This window comes from Ostrinia nubilalis, chromosome 2 (genome assembly GCF_963855985.1).
Source record: "Ostrinia nubilalis chromosome 2, ilOstNubi1.1, whole genome shotgun sequence".
In the NCBI taxonomy this organism is placed as follows: Eukaryota; Metazoa; Arthropoda; class Insecta; order Lepidoptera; family Crambidae; genus Ostrinia; species Ostrinia nubilalis.
The window spans coordinates 15911350-15935456 of NC_087089.1; the positions used below are offsets into that span (position 1 = coordinate 15911350).

At 36.8% G+C, this 24107-nt stretch overlaps 1 protein-coding gene across 1 annotated transcript in view; it reads right to left on the bottom strand.

Moving 5' to 3' along the window:
- The window catches only part of LOC135079036 (diacylglycerol kinase delta), a 192763-nt gene that overhangs the window by 161798 nt on the left and 6858 nt on the right, over positions 1-24107 (bottom strand). Inside the window, exon 2 of the mRNA XM_063973669.1 lies at positions 6646-6756. Within this exon, the coding sequence (XP_063829739.1) occupies positions 6646-6756 (111 nt within the window). The remainder of the gene's footprint in view (positions 1-6645; positions 6757-24107) is intronic.

Consider the following 24107-nt stretch of genomic DNA (forward strand, 5'->3'; position numbering starts at 1 on the left):
GGAACTAATTGGGTTTTAGGACTAAAGTAAAGCTTTTTAGGGATATTGTACCTTGAATTCGAATTATAAGTAGGTGTCAATTTAGATTGGAAAATTCTGTTACAATAACGGGTCAAAATTGCACAACTAAATGCTACATCATGTCTTAAAAGCAATTACTGTAAAGAAAATTTACAAAAGAGAAACTAACCTTCTCCAATATTTCAAACGTCCATAATCAATATAAATTACAAATTGATGGATGGATGATGATACATTGAAAATTGTTAGCAAGTTTTTTACTTTATATCGACTTTCATAAGCTATTTGTAAATTAAAAGTAAGGCAAAACGGGTAACAAAAACGTTTTTCAGTCGTGTTTGACATTTTATTAAATATTTGACACAAAGCAAATCTTTGCACATTTTTATGTCGACATTTTACGAATTCCCATGCCGCCTGAGTTGTGTCCCAAGTAGGTATTTAGGGTAAAACAGCCTTCCTTCTGATCTTAACGTGATATTAATATTCCATGGCGTTTGTTTGGTGTAACAGAAGCAATAAACTGGATAAATATGCCCGTCAGCGCTGGTCGGCAAATGTTTGCGTTTGGCACGTTATCTTCGCAGTCAGCCCGCGGTGTTGGGGTAACTAAACGGTAGGGGTACAAGTGCCGGTTATGACCATATTTAAACTAATAGGTATGTAAAGCATTAAGAATAGAATATAATACGAGTAGAAATAACTTTATCTTTATAAATAAAATTATTTTAGCTTAGCAAAAATCGTGACATGACACATGTCGTCATGACGTGAAGCTGGTTTTCAGCGGGTACCTACCTACCAACGTGTGACGGAGACTAGAGATTACTATATATATTTATGACTAATCTATAAATTAATCTTGTTATGCATAAAAAATTTGAAAATCTTCAGTGTAAATTATTTACAACGTCATTTTTATATTTTAAAAAATTCTTATTATTTTTATTACCTAGTACTGTCATTATTATATTATTGTCTATTACTGCCCATTTCCTGCTCATTTACTGTCCCGAAGTACTTCTGCTCGGGTTTTAATCGCTGCCCGGTATTAACAGGGACATGAAAAAGTGATTTTTAAAAGCCTACTTACAAAAATAAAATGAATTTAATGATGTTTATTAATTTTAAACCTTTTTCAAACTTTAGTGGCCACAAACAGCACCTCTACCTTAGTACTGTAATCTCTTAAGCGGTTTCATTACACACAAAGGCTTATTCGGAAGATATTACAATGAGATCCTTAGAATGTAACACAGGCGATGGTTAGATACAATCTATCTAATTTGATCGGATGAAAGCGGTTTACTGTAAGATGTGAGTTTCTTGGAAGTAAACGTAATTAATTAGATATTAAATGGTTACTTACTGGTCGATTCGGAACTGAGGACTTGTATCTATGTCAAGAAAATATTTTATATCCAGTAACGTACCTATTCGTACCTATCTACTTGTTTATTAGGTTTTGTTTTGAATTTCAGGAATTTTAAAAATATTTAGTTCGAGAGGCGAACTGTAGATTTTTAAAAATAATAATGAATTATTTAATCATTCTAAATTATATTAAACAAAATGATTCCGCTATCATTAAATATTAGCAATGTCCTAAACTTCACGTTAAAAATTATTTAAGTTTAATATCATCATCAAAATAAATATTATCCTATTTTACGGTAAAAATAATAAAGGGTTAATCCTGACCTCTTCTTTAACTTCAAATAATACAATGTCGTTTATCGAAATATTTTTAAAGGTGTTTAAATCTTCTAAGAAAATATTTTATTTAAAAACGTCAAAAGTTGGTTATTAATTCCTAAACTTATAATTTTCTTCGAAGAAATTACATTTATACGTAAAATTTCACCTGAAAAACAATCTTTGCACCATAACGAATTTATCTACTTCTCAAGAAAATATATCAGAAAAACTCGACACATTGTCTCAGTGTTAATCTGTTTGATTAACGATCTAATTACAAACAGCAATATTGATTGGCTAAGTGTACTAACACATCACAAAATAAAACGTAAACACGGACGTACTTACGTTCTCAGCCAAGAGTGTTGCACCAAAACAACTTAAAACTACACAGAAATACAGAGTAAAGACACACAACGAGTAAAAGGCAAGAATTATTGCGTAAGTTTGAAATTTAAGTAGAGTTTCATTAATGATTTTATGTTTGTGTGATCGCTAGGTTTTTGTACAAAGCGATATAGACCACACGTGTAAACCGGCTGGCGCTGGAAGCGCGACTGGATCCATTTGGGGCGGTCTGGGCGGGCTGGGCGCCCAGCAGTCTACCCAGGTACGCCTATACCCCCTCTCCCCTCCACAAACGTAAATTACACGAATGCCAACTTGTTCCGTCTCCCCTGTTGAAGTCAGTCATCAAATCTTGCGGGAGTTGTGGAAGCGTGATCTTTGTAACGTAATAATTTAATGCTCTTTAAGAGCGTACGTTTATTTATCTTTGACGACGAGATTTTTTATTTACCGATCGGGCATTAAAGATTCCGTTCTTGTTTACAGTGTTTTTTTTATTTTAAATATTACTTACTGAAAGATTTTAACAGCTCATGTAGTAACAGATCTTGATAGTTTAATGCTCATACTTAATGCGTCTTATTTATTTCTTAAAGTTTACTTATTGGCTTATTAGGTCAACAGACAACTTTTTTGCAACTTCTTCAGATTGATCCCGTTGCGTGTCCACCGACTTTTAACTTTCTCTCGGGACTAACCTAACTAAACTTCTCTTTCGCTGGTTGGGTTTTATTGGCAAACTGTAGTTCCTGGCTACACAGTTGTGGTAGGAACGTGGGGGTGGGAAATCCCTCTCCCCTTGAGTTAAATATTCACCACGGGCATATCATCTCTGGGGATTGCGTGTGTACATAAGGTTACAAGCGTATACATAGCTTTTCCGAGTCGTTAACGATCCCAGATATGAGCCAATGAATAAGTAAAAGGATTTAAAGGGCTGGGCATGAGTAATAATTCTTATTATATTTAATTATCACCTTCTTAAAGACAGTTATTAGGTATTCGATTTATTTGACAAAGATTATTATGAACGTTAAGAATACCTATGTATATAAAAAAAAATTGAAAATGCTGCTTATGTGTGTGTATGCCAATGCCATTTTATATCATAAAAATCTCTATCATCTGCTCTTAAAAAGCTATAGAAAACTTGAAAGCAACTATTAAAATAAGTATTCGAATTTTCGCACTTCATATTGTTATTAAAAAAAATAACTTATACCTCCAAATAAATAAACAGCATCAAGTTTCCCAAAAGTAATCACCACGCCATGCTACGTCTGCGGTATACAAGTTGAACTTTCAGAATTTCATAAAAACTTTTTCTTATTTCAAATTGCCTCTTTTTTCTGCTACAGGGAATTGCGTTACAGTGCCTCGAAACATAAATATGAAACTGTTTTGATTGGATGAGCGAGTGGAACCGTTTATCTGAATTGGAGTATAGGTTATGTGGAATTACAGTGTGGTGGGAAATCGGCTAACATATCTATAGAAGAAAGGAAGTGGGAAAATATTTTTAGGTTCGTTCGTTCGTTTCAGCCAAATGACGTCCACTGCTAGACAAAAGCCTGCCCCAAGGATTTCAACAACGACGGTCCAGCGCCGCCCGCATCCAGGTGACTTTCAACAGATCGTCGGTCTATCTAGTGGGGGGCCAGCTCACACTACGTCTTTCGGTCCTTAAACACCACTCGACAACTTTTCTGCCCCATCACTCTCGAGAATTTTTGGGTAAAAAATAAATACTATTAGGTCATCTACTATTGAACCTGATAGAGAGAACAGCTCTTTGACAGGATGATATACAATACAAACGCTTCACCTTCTTACAATTTAGTATTGATTTAATGGATGTCGCCAACTAGTGTCAAAGTTAGAACCATGTATGAAACATTGTTCTAACTTTGACACTAGTTGGCTGCATTGTGAATTTCTATAAACCACTTTATGTTATAAAATATACCTACATAGGTTTTACCCTAAGGCCTCAGCCTCGAACTTAGCGGGCAGCGGGGCGGCGGCGGCGGCGGCGCGGGAGCGGCAGGATCTTATGCGTAAAATCAAATAGACCGGTTCTCGAAAACAGCGGCGCGGCAGCGGCGCCGGAGCGGGCAACGAGCGGGCAGCGGCGAGGGAGCGGGCAACGAGCGGGCAGCGCACTTCTTCTTTTGCCCACAATAAATCGAGCGTTAGGAATACATTTGCATCGAAATAAAATTGTCGCCGTTGTTTAGACATTTCGTTTGCGAATAAAAACAAATATCTCGACAACACAACCCCGAACACAACACTTCGCCGCTAAAGCGCCGCGCGAGCTGCCCGCTTGTTTCGAGAACGGGTCTGCGTTGCCCGCCCCGCTCCAGCGCCGCCGCCGCTCCCGCCCCGCTGCCCGCTAAGTTCGAGGCTGAGGCCTAATACGGGTTTTAGTTGTCAAAATGTTAATTGTACACCTGTTAAATAGATTTAGGTCTCAGCCTTCGACGTGCTATTCAGGTCACACGTGATCGTCTCAACTCAAGGCTCCTTGCCATTTAATTTGACAATTAATTCACTTATGTAACTCAGAAACTTTTTAAACAATTTTGTCATACAAATTATCTCTTGTAGCTCGAATTCTCACGTTAATAAGGCCCTTTGAGGATACGTGAGCCCGCTTTTCAAGTTTGAATCTCCTTTCAGGGTCATTTTCTTACAAAACTTCATCGTTTCAAAGTTCCTTACTTAGATTAGGAAACTTTAAATGATAAATCTGTAGTGCCGAATACTTTTATTCAGTGAAACGGTCTAAGACCAAAGTTCGTAGGTCTGCAGGCTGTGCTAAGATAGATTGGCTAAGTTTGCGGGATGTTAAGTGAAATTTGCGGTCGAGTACGCCTCAGGTCGATAATACTATTACCTATCTCTTTAGCCCGACGGATTAGCAAGCTGAAGTGGCAATGGGCAGGGCACATAGTACGCAGAACTGACGGCCGATGGGGCGGCAAGGTTCTGTAATGGAGGCCGCGTACCGGAAAACGCAGCGTGGGACGTCCACCTACAAGGTGGACCGACGACATCATAAAGGTAGCGAGAAAGCGCTGGACGCAGGCTGCTATCAACCAGGTAACATGGAAAGCATTGGGGGAGGCCTATGTTCAGCAGTGGACGTCCTGTGGCTGAGATGATGATGATGATCTCTTTATCTGGTCTTGTAGGCATTTCTTTGTACAGTCAGCGCCAAATAGTTCGTGACACCCAAAGTAGCCAATAAGTTCGCAACACGTTTATGTTACAATTGGAATAAGGTTGCGTTGTGATCTTTTTGGCCACTTAGGGTGTCACTATTTGACGTTGACTGTACACCGTTTCTTAAATTTTAAGATCGAAGTACAGACGTTTACTATATTTTACTTAATTGTTGATTTAAGTTAAGTGGTTTAAAGCAGTTTAAAGCTGTTTTTTATTGTGTTGAATTAAATTGTCGGCTGGAAACCAAAACATTTTGCGATCAGTCAAAGAGACGGAATTATGGTTCAAAATTAGCCTATATTTAGATGATCTCTTTAAAAATATGGATATAAGGATTTTGTATGGAAATTAGCCAGATATTCAAAGTGTTGAACCCAACTCAGCTGATTCTGTTCGGGTGAATTCATGTCGGTTCCTGCGGCCCAGTTCTGTCAGACTATTGATTGAGTTGTCCACACAAGTTAAGGAAAACATGTGGTTTCACTATTTCCAACTGACCAGTTTCTGTTTGTTTTGATGATCAAAGATTGATATTTCGAATGACGTAACACGTTTATACTCAGAAAAAATATTTTCTTTGATCAAGGAAAAATGACAGCCATTGGTCGTTGTCAGTAGTGCCACGCTATGTTATTTATAAATACCTACTTCGTCCATATTTTTTCTGTTATTATATAGCCTATCTATGTTGTGTATCAAATAAATTATTCCGTTGCTTATCAGATGTTTATATCTTTGATTCTGATGAATTTTTGGTAATAATATAAATATTTTTATTAAAAATAACGATTTTGCCAGGTTATCCGAATAGCCTTACGCTTTCCACGCAATTCATCTAATGTCATACCTGCCGTATCACATGTTCAAGAACTGGGTTAAAGGTCATTGAAGACAGGGTATCACCCTGTTTAAGTCTTGTGACCACATAAAACTAGAGATTGCAGACCGGGCCCGGCCGGAATGAAAAACATTCCAGGTTGCAATCACTAGTACGAATTCCCAGGTCCGGTGGGTGCCTAAAAGGGCACCGGGCCCGCTTTGGAATCTCTACTTGAAACTCATAAAGCCCGGTCCGTGAGCACGTAGAATTTTGTCCAATGACCCCTAGCAACCCATCCTTATCGCTCACGCGTAATTATATTGCTGTCGCGACTGTGCGATTGGCACCCGCAATGAGTGTGCGAACGCCATAGCAACTTTACGCGCGAGCGATAAGGATGGGTAGCTTGGCGTCATTGGACAAAATTCTACGTGCTCACGGACCAGGCTTTAGCTGTTAGAGCATCTTGGACTTAAATTCGGACACACAGTCTTAAAAAGTAATAAAGAAATAAGTAAAGTACTCACGTCCTTCTTCTTGGCGTAGTAGAGCGCGCGCCCGCGCAGCTTGAAGTAGCGGCGCTGCCAGCGCTGGAAGCTGTGCGTCTGCTTCATCAGGTAACCCTCCTTGACCACCGGCTGCGGGGAAAACAAGTTGTTAGTAGGGATGTTATGGATATGTAGTTTCGGTTATGGATACGGTTACGGATATAGGAATAATAATATACCCGTTTCGGTTACGGTTAAGGATATTTTTTTATTTCGGATATCCGAAAGTTTCGGTTACGGTTACGGATATCTGTGCTTTAGAATGCAATTTGGAATAGTTGTCCAACACGGTTCATTCATGGCCGCAAACTTTACATCGAATAAAAAGTAAATAAAAATTGATAATAAATGACATTATAAAGGTAAATCAGGCTGTTATGCCTTTACATTATAATGCTATACAAAAAACAATTTAGACTGCCTAAGTGCCTACATCCGAAACTATCCGAAACTTTTAAATCGGTTACGGTTTTGGATATTTTTTATTTCGGATATCCGAAAGTTTCGGTTACGGTTACGGATATCCATAACATCCCTGGTTGTTGTCTATGATGATATGAGATGGCACCAATCCTAGTACATAATATCACAAACGTGAAAGTTTGATGAGGATGGATAGGTGGAAGTTTGTTACTCTTCGCAAATATTTTTCAATCAATAATTATCCGTCAGTTAAGTTCGCGACCTGATACCTTTTGACCTCTTTATAGGAGCGTAGCTCATAAAATGTATGTCTATTGACAAGGGAGTCTACTATACCCTACTCTTAGGCTGAGTTGCACCACACCATTTTAACCGTGACTATAACGATAACCGGTGTATTTTGTATGGAGTTTGACAGATTTTTGACATTTGTCAAAGTTAAAGTAAGATGGTGCAACCCAGCCTTAAACATAAGTGCATTTTACATAAGTCTATTATGTAGGTACTTTTATATCCCTACCAAACACAAAACAATAATTTATAGGTAAACGAAATAAATAAAAATAAAAACACTCGTTTGTTTTACCTACCTATAATTTAAAAAAAAACTTCAATGTGAAAAGCATATTGCGAGCTAGTCCAGTCAGATATTGTTTCCGTTATTACATTAAAAATAGTATGAAACTCCTCTATAAATGCCGTAAAGAATTGATCAGAATTTAATTGGGGTTTATTATTTTAAAAAAGTCAGTTATGCGGGTAATGGAAAGCTAAAATTATTTTCACGCAATGCGGATGGTTATTACAGTTTTTCTCATAATCCTTAGTTTTGTTGAAAGCAGTTGTGATGTGCTATACATATAATTAAAAAATAAACAATATCGTGGCTAACATTTAACATTATTTTTCATATTTTATGATTTAAATCTATTTCTTGACTACAGATTTTAGTAAGCCCGCATTTTACTGATTCATAATTGTATCTATGGGTTCATTCATCACCGTTGTTTATTTTACTATTCCATATTAATTTGTAGTAAATTATATTTTTTCAAACTCGCAACGAACCTCTTGGTACTACGAATCTAGTCCAGTGATAAAAGGGAACGCTACGCGCGTGCTACGTCGTAGACAGGCGCATCAGCCGCAGCTACGACACGTGCTACGCTGCTACGAACAGCTACGAATGGCTACGAGCACGGGGTTGGAGGCCTCGACTTGTCGCGAACAGTTGAGTCGAAATACTTTTTTTATTTAAACTAGCCATTCGTTTTTAATGTTGTTTGTACAAATGTAACTTTTTGCTCCAGGCTTCATGAGAGATTTTACTTCAGCTGAGAGAAATTTTAATAATTAAAATGGCATTACTATCTTCTTTAGAGTAGGCGCACACCGTTGATTTTTCGTCGGCCGATAGTTTAGTCGGGCAGTTGATCAGAGTGCGCACACTACGCCGATTCGATTTGGCCGATTCTTCATACAATTTAAAATCGGGCACAACTATCGGCCAACTAAAAATCAACGGTGTGCGCCTACTCTTAAGCTGCATCAGTTAAGTTCACAAGGAATACTTTGAATAAAAAGTGCAGTTTCAATCAAGCGTTGTGAAGATAAACTGCTACTTTTTATAATAAAAGCAAAGCGAATATTGTTATTATACCTACTTTAGCATAGTATAAAATCTGGTTAGGTAAACATAATACAAAAATATGATTTGTTTAATAGCTGTCTTTACATCTGGAACTAAATAGAATAAAGTAACAAATTAGGACTTTGCTAAATAAATCTAGACTTATAGGATCTCTATAAGAAAATCGTTTTTATGTTTCATTATTCTGATCGGTATTCTTGTATTTTTAGGGTTCCGTACCTCAAAAGGAAAAAACGGAACCCTTATAGGATCACTTTGTTGTCCGTCTGTCCGTCCGTCTGTCAAGACCCTTTTTCTCAGGAACGCGTGGAGGTATGAAGCTGAAATTTATATCAATTACTCAGGTCTACTGTCCCTTGAAGCTGTGAAAAAATCAAACTTCTAAGCCAACGTAATCAAAAGATACAGCCGTTTATGCCGCAAATTTTCGACACTTGCAAGGGAATCAAAACCTACAGGGTGCTTCCCGTGAACTCAGAATCTTGAAATTTGGTACGAAGCAACGTCTTATAGCAAAGATAAAGGAAAAATTACAAAAACCATAAAGGACATTGTCAGAAACCGCCTAAAAAACCGCCCAAAAACATTAACCCATCATAATTATTTTCTATTTTTTTTAATACATTAAGCACCCTTTCATTCTAATGGACACTTAAGCATTGAAAAATTAAATAAATAAGTCTTTTAACGTTTATTCTATAATACTATTACAACTTCCGGACGTTTTGGTGCGTGGCATGGTCTAAAACCTATCAAGTTCCATAATTTTTGCCGATAAAATCTGTACGAGGCATTACCGTACTTTATTGCTGGGAGTCCATGTATAGTGATGTTCCTGCGGCCATCATAGACAATAAAATATCGATTTTGAAAATAAAATAAATCGATTAAACTGCTTTGAAGACTAGATTTGCGTTAAAAGCTAAAAAGATATTGACAGTTTGACACTATTACAAGAAGATATCTAAAGTGTCCAACTGGTCGAAGGTCGTAAATAAAATAAAAATAATTAGGACCATAAACTGATATTCATGGTATCATAACTGTAAAAGTGTCAGAATCCGATGTTGAATCCAATGCCAGTTGAAGTGTGAGAAACATATATATTTTTTTTTTATGTGACAGGAGGCAAATGAGCAGACGGATCACCTGATATCAACCTAGTATAGTTGCCAGTCTCTCATAATCTATGCCAATGAGGGTTTTCGCGATTGAAAAATCCGCCAGATGGCAATACGTAGACGTGAGGTCCAAATGCTGCATGATTGGTTATTTTTGACATGACATTGACAGATATCCACCAATCATGCAGCATTTGGACCTCGCGTCTACGTATTGCCATCTCGCGGATTTTTCAATCGCGAAAACCCTCATTCATAGCACATGTATAATAATAGACCAAATGAACTTTTATAGATTGTGAAAGAGAAGATAAAGATTTTATTATTTTATTAAAATCTTGCCACGAGGTAGTTTTTCAGTAGAAACCAGGATTGGATAATCGCTACAGGCAAGTATCAGAACATTTTATAAATATTTTTAATCGATTATATCCATGTGAATCGTTTTAATAAATTGTCATTTTTCTTTTTCAATTAAAACTTTTTCAATCCCTAGTCTTGTCAAACTGTCATAATGTCAACAAATTATAAATGTCACGTCAGTTGACTCAATTTCAGTCTTCTGTGCGTTTATTGTATTTTTATTTCAATGAAATAGTGCTAAATGGTTAGTACTAAAACTGAAAGCCTTTTTTCAGAAAGAAAACCAATGTGGTGCCCTTATTATTCATGCTGTTTGAAAGTTACAAGTCAGTGATACAGAGTTGCCGACATTATAACTCCGTAGTGATACCATACCAAAGAAGAAGTTTTCCTAAACACTTGTGTTGTTTTTATATGTGATCGAATAAAAAGGATTAATTCTACTGCTCAAATGGAATAACTTATCCCAAGAGACCGAATATAAAAAAAACCTCTCCATAGAAATTATCACCATCACGAGGATGTGAATTTTTTTGAGAATTTGATATTGGTCCTGTAAGAAAAGTAGTTGTATTTCAGTAGTAGAATCAACCCTTCTTGTTTCATCAGCAAGAGTAACTATAAAAACGCCCTGTAGGTAGGTATTATTAAGCTGAAGAGTTTGTTTAGTGTCAAAGACTGTCACACAGTGTAACTTAAATTGGCATATTATGATAATGAACATAAAAACTTAAATAAATATTTATGTTAATATTTTTTCTATTTATTTATTTTCCCAAAGCTTCACAGTGACAGCTGAAACAGCAATACTGTTAACAAAACAGTAAAACTAAACTTGGAACAAACTGTTACAAATATGAGGGGTTTAATATTTTACAAATTAAAATAAAACCGCATGTTGCTTTACTTTCTCGTATAGGTAATAAATGTAATTAATGGCTAGATTATTAATGTTACTTTGTTACCCTCAATAGTGAGGAAATCTTATAAAATGGTAACCCTGATTTTTATTGTCATTCAAGTGCTCTTTCTTCGCATAGGCTTCTGTGATTTGGCCAAGGGCCACACACATTGCGATAACATTATGCGACATTGATTTGACAGCAGCGGAGTGAAGTCTTGCGACTATGCAAAATGATACCCTGTAATCGTAGCGCATACAGACATAGACTGGGCGGGGCACATAGCTCGTAGAGCTGATGGCCGCTGGGGCAGGAAAGTTCTTGAGTGGCGACCACGAGCCGAAAGACGTAGCGTGGGCAGGCCTCCCACTAGGTGGACCGACGATCTGGTGAAGGTCGCGGGAGGTGCCTGTATGCGAGCGGTGCAGGATCGGTCTTCGTGGAAATCCTTGGGGGAGGCCTTTGTCCAGCAGTGGACGTCTTTTCGGCTGAAACGAACGAACGAACGATACGTATTACCACTATTTACCAGACATTACTATTTATTGCATACTCGCCGGATTACACGTAGGAGCACGCGCGTAACAGCTTCGGCCTTGCATTATTATAAGATCTTGTTCCGCCCTTTTACGAACTTCCTCCGTGAGGATATCCCCGCCGAATTCTATGATGAACCTATCAAAAGTCATATTCTGCAATGTCAACCCACCACAAGGTGGACCGACGACCTGATAAAGGTAGCGGGAAGGCGCTGGATGCAGGCCGCTACCAACCGTGCGATGTGGAAGTCATTGGGGGAGGCCTATGTTCAGTAGTGGACGTCCTGTGGCTGAAATGATGATGATGATGAAGAAATGAATGAAAATGACAAATCTTCGCACGTGTATAATACCGTGCCAAAGTAATCATATAATTTTGGCACCTTAATAACTATTGCCGTTTTTGTTGTAAAGATCATGCAGCGCTACTTGCGGATATTATTGGAAAGAAAACTATGTGGGCTCTAGATCTGAAGCCGCTTTAACGAACACGAAGTGCTCATACAATGCGGCGTATTTTCTTCCAGTCTTTAGTCAGGACTTTAGTCGAATTAAAACCCCGGTTGAACGTGATATAGCCGCACTAGAATACGATGCTTTTTTGCATAATCGCAAGACTTAGTTCCGGTGTCGACCGAATGTTATCATGATGTATGTGGCCCAGGGGTTACCGTAGCCGCTAAGGTTTGAAACTTCTTGCTTAAAATATTGTAGTCTTTGGCATAGACTACGATGGTAGTCATGGAGATAGGAGTTTGTTATCTCGTGTCAGATGTAAATGGTGAAAAGAAAACTCATGATTCGTGGTATTTTTATGTAATATGTAGGTATTTTATAAAAGTGGAACCCCGAGTGATCTCCAAAACCCATTCTATTATTATATACGATTCGGCTTCGATATCTATAATACAATAGGAGTTTATTTCATGTGTCAGATGACAAGGGTGGAAACAACCTACGATTCATGTTGTTTATTTACGTGCAATATGTGGGCATATTGTAAAAGTGGAATGCCGAGTTGTATTTCTAAAACTTGTTCTATTATTTTATACTATTTGGCTGCGACTCGGCGTGACGACAATACAAAACATTTTTCGCGAATCGGTGTTCATACATTCACACAATACATTAGACGCCATGTTGTCATAAACGACATATTATAAAATCGCTGTGATTTAATATTCTTAATCATTAATTTTATGGCAAGTGTCCATCAGGAATCATTGTTCTTACACACAGAATCGTATTATTTCGCTTTCGGGTAGTAATATGTCAAAATTGTTGGTTCTTTAGGCGAACAATGTATGGAGAACGAACATTGTCCTTTTTAGTTACATCACATAATATGTATTTTTTTAATAATTTTAAACTTACTACCCATTTCCTTATAAACGCGTAGAGGTATTAAATTGAAATTCATACCAAATACTCAGGTCTATAATACCTTTAAGCTGTAACAAAATCAAACTTCTATGTCAACGCAATCAAAAGAAACAGCAATTTAAGCTGCATATTTTGAAACTCGCAAGTACTCGCAAGGGAATCAAAACCTAAAGGGTACTTCCAGTCGACCTAGAATCTTGAAATTTGGCATGAAGCAACGTTTTATAGCACACATAAAGGAAAAATTCCGAAAACCTTAAATTTGTAGTTACATTACAAAATATAAACTTATTACTTTTTTCCTCATGAACGCGTAGAGCTATCAAGTTGAAATTCATATCAAATACTTAGATCTAATTGCCTTTAACCTGTGAAAAAAAAAATCTAAGTCAACGCAAAAACGCAAAACGCAAAAGTACAACCATTGATACCGCATATTTTGAAACTCGCAACTACACGCAAGGGAAAATACCATAGTTATGACTCGATTGTCGTAATGAACGAACTTTGTAAACCTTGCAGGTTTGTACGGAACCCTCGGTGCGCGAGTCCGACTCGCACTTGGCCGGTTTTTTTTAACAACAATAGTAAAAACTTTGTCATTATAATTCAATCTGTACAACTTTATGAAGAATGCTACACAACAGAATATTTTCTTAATCTCCTACAAGTTAATTAATTTCTGTGCCAATAATTTACTAAATTACGAGACATGTGTGTTTTATACATATTTCCTCTATTAACTACAAGTGTTGATATTAATAAAGCACGATACAAAAGCGCCGTAAATACGATACAGCTGGCGGCTGCGTAGAAACACCCTTAATTAAGACCCACGAAGAGCTCTTATGTTTGACGCTGTGCACAGCGCAAGATATGCATGTTTTATGGGATATCTTGGCGTAGATTTTATTAAAATACATTTTTACTGTTATTCAAGTCCTCGGGAAAACGTAGGAAGGTATAGATCGTTTCATCCACGAAGACGCGCCCCACCAATTTTTCGTCGAGGGAAGCGCGGGGTGCGAAGAGCTTGACCCGAGCCATCCGAGTGTCATTATTGTAGTGTGAGTGTGTACTCATTGATAATTTAGCATGTACCGATAACACTCAAACATTAACGGAAGAATGGTGGGGTACGTCTTTGTGGATGAAATCAGCCTTTAGACAAAGTAGATAATTGGAGTAGTCGATTCATAAACGATGGCTTCTTAAGTAAATAATGAGATCATTCTGTCGTATCATATTTCTTTACTGCAATATAAGCTTACGGGTGGGCCAAACCAATCCTTTTCTCAGACATATTTGAAGGATTTTCATTTTCAAAGGGACTTCCCCTCTCCCAGTGGATAGTCGGCGTTACTGCGACCCTCTAATGGACGCTAAGAGTACCATTACTGGGGTGACGTCACCGCCCAAGATACACGCGGGATAAGCTGTTAACGTCTTTTAACTAATAAAAATAATGGAAAAAGTGGTGGTAAGTGGATGGCGACTAAAATTACATTTAATTTTAAATGCAACATCAGGAATTTTGGAAAAACTGGGGTTGAAAGTGACGAGGATTATTAATTAATATAGTCTCTAAGTTCAAATTGTTACTAACCAAACTATGGACTGCTTTTGTCTGAAAATAAATGATTTTTATTTTATTTTATTTTATTTTTATTATTAAACTATAATTTGAAAGCACCATGTAAGTTAAATAGTTGCTGAAGATATATGGATTGCAGCAGTGAATGAAGCAGTTTACGATTTCCAAACTTCTGCATCTTTTACATCTGGCAAATACAAGTAACTCCTAGATATTTGTAACTAATGAGGGTCTATAGTTTTCTTTTCAATTTGCCAGTTAATTATGTAAATAAAGTAATTTTACGTTAGCTAATAACCACTGTTTACCCTGGTAAAACCACGTGACTTATGTTTTAAGTAGAACAAAAATTTTATATTCTTACGTTTTATTAAGGACAGTCCCCTACATATTTAGACACGTTAGATGACGTTGAAAATAAGTATTCCCTCAAAAATGCGCGTACTCAGTCGTACTACACAATATTATTGTTACCTCCTCAACAAATGCAAACGAGCCACCATTGCATCGAAGACTACTCCAATCAATTACCGTCTTTGCAGGCCTACTCTGTAATTCTATTCACATTATTTCGGATCTGTCTGTCACCGTCGCTCATGCCGGCATCCTGCTTTGTATAAGAGTGATGGCAACAATCGAAACTTCGAAAGTTTTCGGAGTAGCACCGCTGTTCTGGCACCGCGCCAGCGCTACACGGCACGATAATGTTGTTCTGGGCGGTCGTTACTCCCAGCTAGGGATGTGACCACAATAGGGTAACCTAATTAACATGGCCTACGGGAATGTAAATGAGAGGGCACAGTCAAATGGAAGCAGTAGAATGTGTCAGGGCAACCTTAGTGCACCTACCACCACAGTTTTAATGGTTACATGATTTTTAAACTTACAAGTCTGCATCAGCACATACTCGTAATATTTTTTTACTACAAACAGAACGAATGTCATTAGACTCGTGTTATGATTTGTGACTAGGTATAACTAAACGGCATAAAATATAGGCAGAGTAAATACAAATGAGTAGGTTAGCTAGTTAGGTAGGTTATCTAACGCACTGAGCGCGGTTTGTATGTGAGTGCGCCAGTACACACTGACAAAATTCAGCGCAACCACGACTGGCTCCCCGCTAATCCACGTTAAATTTTGTCAGTGTGTGCGTGCGCGCAGCATACGTATTGGCGCGCTCACATACAAATCGCGCCCGGTGCGTTTCTATGAAGATAACCTACTCATTTGTATTTACTCTGATATAGGGGTAGGGACATGTAGAATTGTAGAGTCTACGTGTAGACGTTTTACTTTTCTATTTTATTGTGGCCGACCTTTGCTCTTGGAATGAAAATATTAGGTGTATTGCACACTCGGATAATGCTTATTTCATCCTAATCAGAGCTGCATCCAGAATAGGGTAACCCAATTAACATAGTGTCCCGAAGACATTCCCGAGGAATGCAAATTACTGGGTTCAGTACTTCAGTTCACCCGTCGGTCTCACACGTACGCAAATGTATGCCAGATGTTTGCATAACCATTCGGTATTATGGTAAGAAGATAAATCAGTGGACTGACGACCTCATAAAGGTAGTACGGAGGCGCTAGATGCAGGCCGCTAAGAACCGTTCATTATGGTAATCGTTGAGGGCTATTCTAGGCCTATGTTCATCAGTGGACATCCTATGGCTGAAATGATGATTCAGAACGACATTGCCTTAAAACCTCGCACAAAATAAATAGGCTTTATTGGAAACTAATTGTTGCTTTATCGGTGATATCGGCTTGTAATAAAAGATTTTAAATAAAATATAAAATGTTGCGTGAGACCCGTGTTTCTCTATTTCAATTGTCTCACTCACGTTCGCATATTAAGGAATTCAATTTTAATTAATTGAAGCTTATGAGCTTTCGTAGCAAAACAATTTTTTGTCCATCAGATATCTTTTTGTTGTTGACCGTTCAATTATTCGCAGATACCTACAGTTTTTATGTGTCTAACAAATGTACACGTGTCGCATTGTGACCCATTTTGAAGCTTACTTAACCTTTAAAGTCCCAGACGGCATACATTAATGCCATAACAATTGATTTATCTATTGTGTCTAGATTCGCGGGCCTTGAAGGATTAAAGCTGGCATAATACAAAATAGCAAGAGAATGAAAATTAAGATCACGTCACAACAGCTAACAGCATGACGATCGTTCAAAAGAGTGATGCAGGTTATGGATCTTCCCTGCCCTTTTGTTCCCATGTCTGATAGTCCTGCGCCTGGACATCAGCTCCCCTGGCTTATCTGGAAGTCTTTAAATAGACTCGGACGCAGGTCGGCCATAGTAAGGACAATCTGTTCAAGTGGGGATTCTTGGATGGCTCAAACTTGGAGTGCAAGTGTGGTTTTGTTTCCCAGTCGACGAAACACATGATTTCGTGCCCTGCGTGCCCAGACAACTGCACGCAGGAAGATTTAATGAAGTCTACTGACAACGGAGTTTTGGGCTGAGACTGTGTAGGTTTGTTCTCGACAAGACAAGAAGAATTATGTAGTAGGTACTTATTCCTGACATTATTTTGTACAAAAAGTGTCTCCAATGCAACACAATACAATACTACACTATCTAGTAAGATTATGATTGTTATGATCTGCAATAAATTAAATGAGTATTGATGTCAGTATTCTAAACCCATCCTTAGGAACATGTACATTGTACACAAATCTTAATCCGTCCCAAAAATGACAAGATTACATTTATAACACACGTGCACCGTTCTTTCAAGTGTTATAAATATTCAACGCATTCGAGTTGTGAGAATTATCTATAAATAGATCGTGTGTCCGTCTGTTTAGACGCGTTATAACGAGACAGCTCGCGGATTAATTCTTTCAATATCTCGTTAGTTTTATAGTTATTATAATACTGTGGATATTATTCAGGGAGACTATAAGCGCACTCATCGTGATCGTAAAATAGTCGTTGAGAATTTTATTTATGTCGTAAAACTATTAATAACCTAGAATAGGTGTTGTGACTTTTGACGCCACTGCAAAAACGTAATTCAGTTATGACGATTGATAAAAATTATGTTATATTAGATGCTTTGACCTTTTTCACAATCTTGGAATTGAACTAATCATCTTCACACTTCTCATAAACTTGAGTTTATAAATAGGGGATTGTCTTTATTACAAAGGAAATCTATTTGCGTTTGTATATTTATCACGTACACAATCTTTCCGTTTATTTGTATTATCAAGCACTTTATTTAATATGCTGTAACAGATTTGAGCTTCTAAAGTAATGAAGTACTAATACAGGGTGGCACTGCTCAGTTTACTTTCTCTTCCATTGTATGTTTTATGTCACCTCTGTCTTATTTGCTTTTTTTTATTTAGATCTTTTGTCTTTTGTGATGTCCATGGCAATAAATGTTTCTTTCTTTCTTAATATAGAAATGGAAGAATCATTTCAATGATTCCTATAGGTACAGGTAGATTCGCACCCGCAATATCAGAGCCAGAGTAAAACACCTCATAACAGGTTCTGCATGACTTCGTAATCGAATGTCCATCTGGGTATTGCACTGAAAAAATGTTTCGTTACTGCTTACACAAATGAGTATGAGTGACTAGCGAACTGAGTGTTAACCTATAACCAAACCAGGTTTAGCTCATTACACAATAGTTTGTTTAATTTACACAACATTTATTTCCTTATAATCAAAGTACCTGTTAGTAGTAACCTCCAGTTCGATAGTCACTCATTTGTGTAAGCAGTAACCAAACTATACCTAAGTGCCCAAGCAACTGCACTCAGGAGGATTTGATGAGTGCTACTGACAACGCCACTCTTGTGGCGGAGTTTTGGGCTGACACTGTGTAGGTTTGTTGTCGACACGAAAAGAAGAAGAAGTGTGGCTCTAGGACTTTGAACCATGACAGGGTGTCTCTCTGTAAGTCTTTATCATTTTGAAGATGAAGCACACTATAATCATTAATTATGCACACAGAATATTTAGGCACATAAACATCATTTTATAATTAAAAATGCCAAGCCAGTTAACCTGCAGTTGAAATCTAGTTCAATGTAAACAAACCTCTGGCAGGTAAATAGAGGAAATTAATAAACAATATTGTTCTCAAACTTGGAATCGAGTTGCGAACTCGACTTTATCTAAATTGGTCTTGTCCAGTCTCGTCACTCGATACAATTTGCTACTGCAAACTTACTTCATATTAATTAAAACAGCAGCCGGCCGCTCTCACGGTAGACATAACGAATTGAAGGAACAGTACGACCGCAAAGTATGATTGGAATCGCGAATTTCTAGAAATATGAGCAATTTAAAACATGGCATGGAAATTAACTAAATAGGATAACTCCAACAATGTACTCTAGTGCAGGAGAAAAATCAAATTCCGGGTTGAAAATATTATTATTTTAGACATATAGATAGATTTTTATAGAAATAATTTGATTCGGAAAAGTAGTGATTAGAAAAACTAATAAGCGAATCTTTCTTTTAAAATGGAGACTTTCGGGAATATCGGAGTTACATGTTACACATGACTACAGGATGTTCTACGATGATTGTTTATATTAGACACTTTCTTACTTAAAATAAAAATAATGGAAAATAAGACTACTGTGTCCATTTACAGTGTGTTAAATTTAGTTCAGGGAATATAAGAACTTAATTATAGCCCAATATTGGATGGAAGCTATCAGCCTACTTATTTTAAGAAAAGCCTCTGACAATAATTGCGAAAATATGATGAGTAAAATGACATTGGTGTTAAAATTTTCTTTTATCGATTTATTGTGTTTTTCTATCTTCTATCCCTATTCAAGGCCAATGTTTGCCAATTCTTTGCATAGGGGTCCCCTACGCAAAATCAATAGACATTTTAATAATAAACAAGTAGGTACTTATCTATAGCGTACATTGACTTCATTTATCAGTGAAATGTTTCGTTCGAAACAAGTATCGCAAAGTTGGTTTTCGGTGAATTATTACATCGGGGAATTCGAACTAATCTAAGGCATCGATCAATGGAGCAATCGATCAAAGGTTTTCGTTGAAGGAAATCGATCATTTGACTTTGAAAAGGAGGTTGACAGTAGTGACTGAGTTTCTTGCGCTGCTTCTTCTCAGCACTGGCCCATTTATTGTCTGGAAGCAGTGGTAGGGTTAATACTGGGACGTGTAAAAGTGCTTTTTAAAAGCCTATTTGCAAAACTAAATGAGTTTTATGAGTTTATGACTTTCGATGTTACGTCAAACCACCTCTTTCTACAGCGTTCGGTTGATTTTGACGTCATTCTGTTAACGCAACCGATGCATTTCTTTTCAGGTCTTACATAAACAATTTAGTGAGCCTTTCTAACGACGTATTGTCTCTATTCATTAAGTACTAATAAGTAAGTTTATAGTAAGGTATCATAAATTCCAGAAAACAAGAAGGGTTTGGGAATATTACTCACTTTGTTTTGATATTAATTCCTAAACCACTTTGAAATAAGGTAAACGGCTACTAGTTCGTGATAGTACGTAAGTTCGTAAGTTTTTTTTCTAGCTCAAATAATAAGCAAATGGAATATTATTTATAAAAATTCTTCATTACTGAAAAAACTCTATTATTTAAGCTATCTAAAAAACCAAGTACCAGCATTGTGGCGCCAAAAATGAGAGTAATACGAAGCTTCAAACTCTCAAAGAGCCAAAAACAGCCGTGCGGCTTGCAAAGGTTGCTCTCACCGTAAGGTTAGCGCTCCAACTTCTTAAGCTTATAAAAAGGCGAAGGAACGTCCATTTAAATAAAACTTGTAATAGTGGTTTCATGTGTTCCTTGGCAATTGATTTGGTTTAGAAAAAAGTTATATGAAAACGTAGAATTCCTTTAAAATTGCGATTAATTGACTCACGAAATAGCGTACATATTATTTTTCGTGTGTCCCCTATTTCGTGACACTACCGATTCAAGGATATTATGGATAACATTTTGATGCTTGGTTTTTAAATAATTATTTATGATAATTTAAATGTAAGTTATGAAACAAATAATGCATTTATTTAAGTTTCTCGTGACCTAAATTCGGTATATGTTTCGTTCACTAGAATTTATATGACACGAGTTTGAAGTTCACATATATGACCAATTTTAAGATAAATTAGCATAAGTAGTACCAGCATAATTTTGGTTTTATTTCGATTTGTTTTATTTATCTTTGTTTATTTGTATTGTATATGGGATAGATAATAGTTAATTGACACATTTTGACAATAATCCATGAATTTTACCTGGGGAATTTGGAATAATCAGTATCACGAAACAAGGAACCGTATTATTGTTACTTTTTTCCAAGTTCGTGATATATAAATGTATGGTGTTAGGTACTTTTATGACACACACCATCAAAGAAATCGACATATTTTTTAGTTTTTAATACTTACCTACCTAAGAAATTAATTAATTACTTACTTTTATTATGAGTCATTGGCGTATCTGGGGTTATTTTCAGGGGGGGGGGGGCGCTACCCTCACTTGAAACAGCTCCAGGGGTGGGATTATGGGGAGAAGGGGGGGGGGGGGTTACAAATCAAAATTTTATGGGTACGAAGGGGGGGGGGGGTAAGTCCCCCCACATTTCTAATGGTTATATAAATATTTTCAGATATCGCTAGAAATGACAATACAAATTTTATGGGTACGAGGGGGGGGGGGGGGTTAAGTCCCCCCCCCCCCTCTATATTTCTAATGGTTATTTAAATAATTTCACATATTGTTAGAATTAACAAATCAAAATATTATACTAGACACATTATTTCTTATGAATATTTCAGGTAAGTAATATCGTCAATTTCACATAATTATTTTATTGTAAATTTTTATTATCGTTTTTAAATTTATTAAACCCTTACTCATTATTAAAATATCCTAACTGTATGCATAAAACCTTATCCCGAAATAGGGGACATGAGTTCACGAACTTAGAAACAGAGCAAAATTTTGTCACGAAACAGGATCCAAACAAGTGGTCCGCAGAACAATTAATATAAAAAAAAGTTCAAACTATATAACTATAAATTATGTATTAACTTACTGTCAAAAGACCAAAGTTTAGCATACAAAAGCTTTCATACTGATATCATGCTTGGTTATTTTTAAATAAAATGTTAAAGTCGTAAGAGCCTTAATATACCGAAGTAGGGGGCACTTACCTTATCGACTTATTAATCCTTCTCTAACGCCTTTTATGTAATACATAAAATTCAATGTATATTTTATAAAGGGACGATCAATTCAACACCGATGATGGATATCCGATGATACAAGAAAATGTTCTTTTCATAATGTCCGTCCGTACGCTGATCCTTTTTTGTCCGCAAAGTTTGCAATAAAATATCATATTTTAACGTACAAATAAAAAGTAGGTACTACGTTCCTACAAAATTTATATTTCAAGAATATGCTATTTTTATACTACCTCCACAATAATCCTAATTGTAAGCTACGTTAATAGGGAATCTGTTTTCCGAAATAAAATTATTTGAAATTGAATAAGTATTTCACGTGCACCTTTAGCACAGACACGAGCACATAAGTATGCAACTCTATGTAAATTATTCCTTTGTCATACGTTTATATGATTTTTATTTGAAATTTTAATGATGTACCTATACATATTTTGGCACGTGACAGTCGTTTCAAATGCCCATAGAAAGCTTCTCATACGCATGTGCCCATTTTAGGCATTTCTAAAGGCCACAAAAGATCCCAACCTTCACGTTTCAAACCAGGCCAACTAAACACGTGTGGAGGATTACACATTTAAGGGCAAGTTTTGGAGGGCTTATTTAAAGGGCTCATTATAGGACACTTTTGAATGCGGGAGTGCGAGAATGGCGCCTCTGAAGGTCGTGGTCGTGCCCTGCGTGGATTAGCCTATCTCCATTTAATCTATCTTCTATCTATAATATTGTTTGTTTGTTTGGTTAAACGCGCTAATCTCAGGAACTACTGGTCCGATTTAAAAAATTCCGATTTGAAATGTTAGATAGCCCATTTATCGAGGTAGGCTTTAGGCTATAACATCACCCGACGCTACGGCTACGGCCAATAGGGGCGGAACAGTAGAGAAAAATGTTACAAAAACGGGAAATGTAATGGACAACACGCATAAGTTGTAATATTAAGTTAAATTATGACTTAATTTAAAGTTTAGATCACACACATTACACTAGTTTTTATTTCACCTCAATCCATCCAGTATTACCGAAGATAGACCCTCGAGAAGTTTACGGACTTTTTAAAATTTTCAAAAATTTCCAATATTCGCGCGTGACGTCACAACATGATTTTGCAGCCCCCGCACGTTAACCCATTTACCACTTTTTGTCTTTTTCCAACTACAATAAAATTTTACCTAACTGACAACTGTTGTTAGTTGTCATCGTTCAATCACATTTCAAACTAGGCGCTAAAAAAGTAACCATTATTATGCCACCTATTGCCAATTTTGTGCACTATGAAGCAATTTTTACATTTATGCACTTAAATATAAATTTTCTGGAAAAATAACCAAGTTTGTGTCTCTGTGCTCAATAACGAGTAAATAGTCCAGTTATTTGTTAATTTTACTTGGAAAGTTTTCCGGAATTTTTGAAAATTGGTGAATAAATAGATTTCGCTATGTTCTTTCCGAATTTTGTGATCTCGTTTATAGCCGCGCGCGCGCCCGCCTTATTGCAAAAAATCCGCCTTAAAAAAGGTTTTTGACAACTACTTTTTTCATTTTATAATTTTTGGGACATAGACAAGCTAAGAAGCTTTGATAAATGTGATAAATTTCATGTAATGTAAGTTAAATCGATTTAGAGTTGTGAAACAGTCAAATTAATGTACCTGCTAAATTGCGAGTTCTTTTTTCTTTGATCATGGCAGGACACGCTGCCGCGTGTCCTAAATATGCTGAAGTATAAAAAAAATCGCGTTGCTGAAGTATACATTTTTTTTGTCTTGTTTGTTTCTACATTACCTACATAATTGTATCCTACTAATATTATAAATGCGAAAGTTTGGATGTCTGGAAGTTTAAAATAAAGTAAAGTAATGTTTATTTCCCACCAACATAACAGATAAATTATGATAACAAACAATCAGGAAAAACAAAAAGTAAGAATTAGAGATGAAACGGATAGTTGTTTGGCCGGATACCGGATACCGGCTATCCGGCCTAGCAGCTGGCCGGATAGCCGGATATCCGGCGGCCGGATAGTTGGCCCATCATTGTCTCGTTGCATTTCGTGTCTAGTTTAGCGGTGCTTCGAACGCGATCAGTGGGTCTATTAGTAGATTAGACTAGTCACACTTTTCGAAAATCGAATTCGTCCGAATAGAATGTCAGATTTTGCCACTTGTCTAGGGGGCAGATTAATTCGGGCGATTTCGGTTGCCATCGTGAGTGTGTGATTGA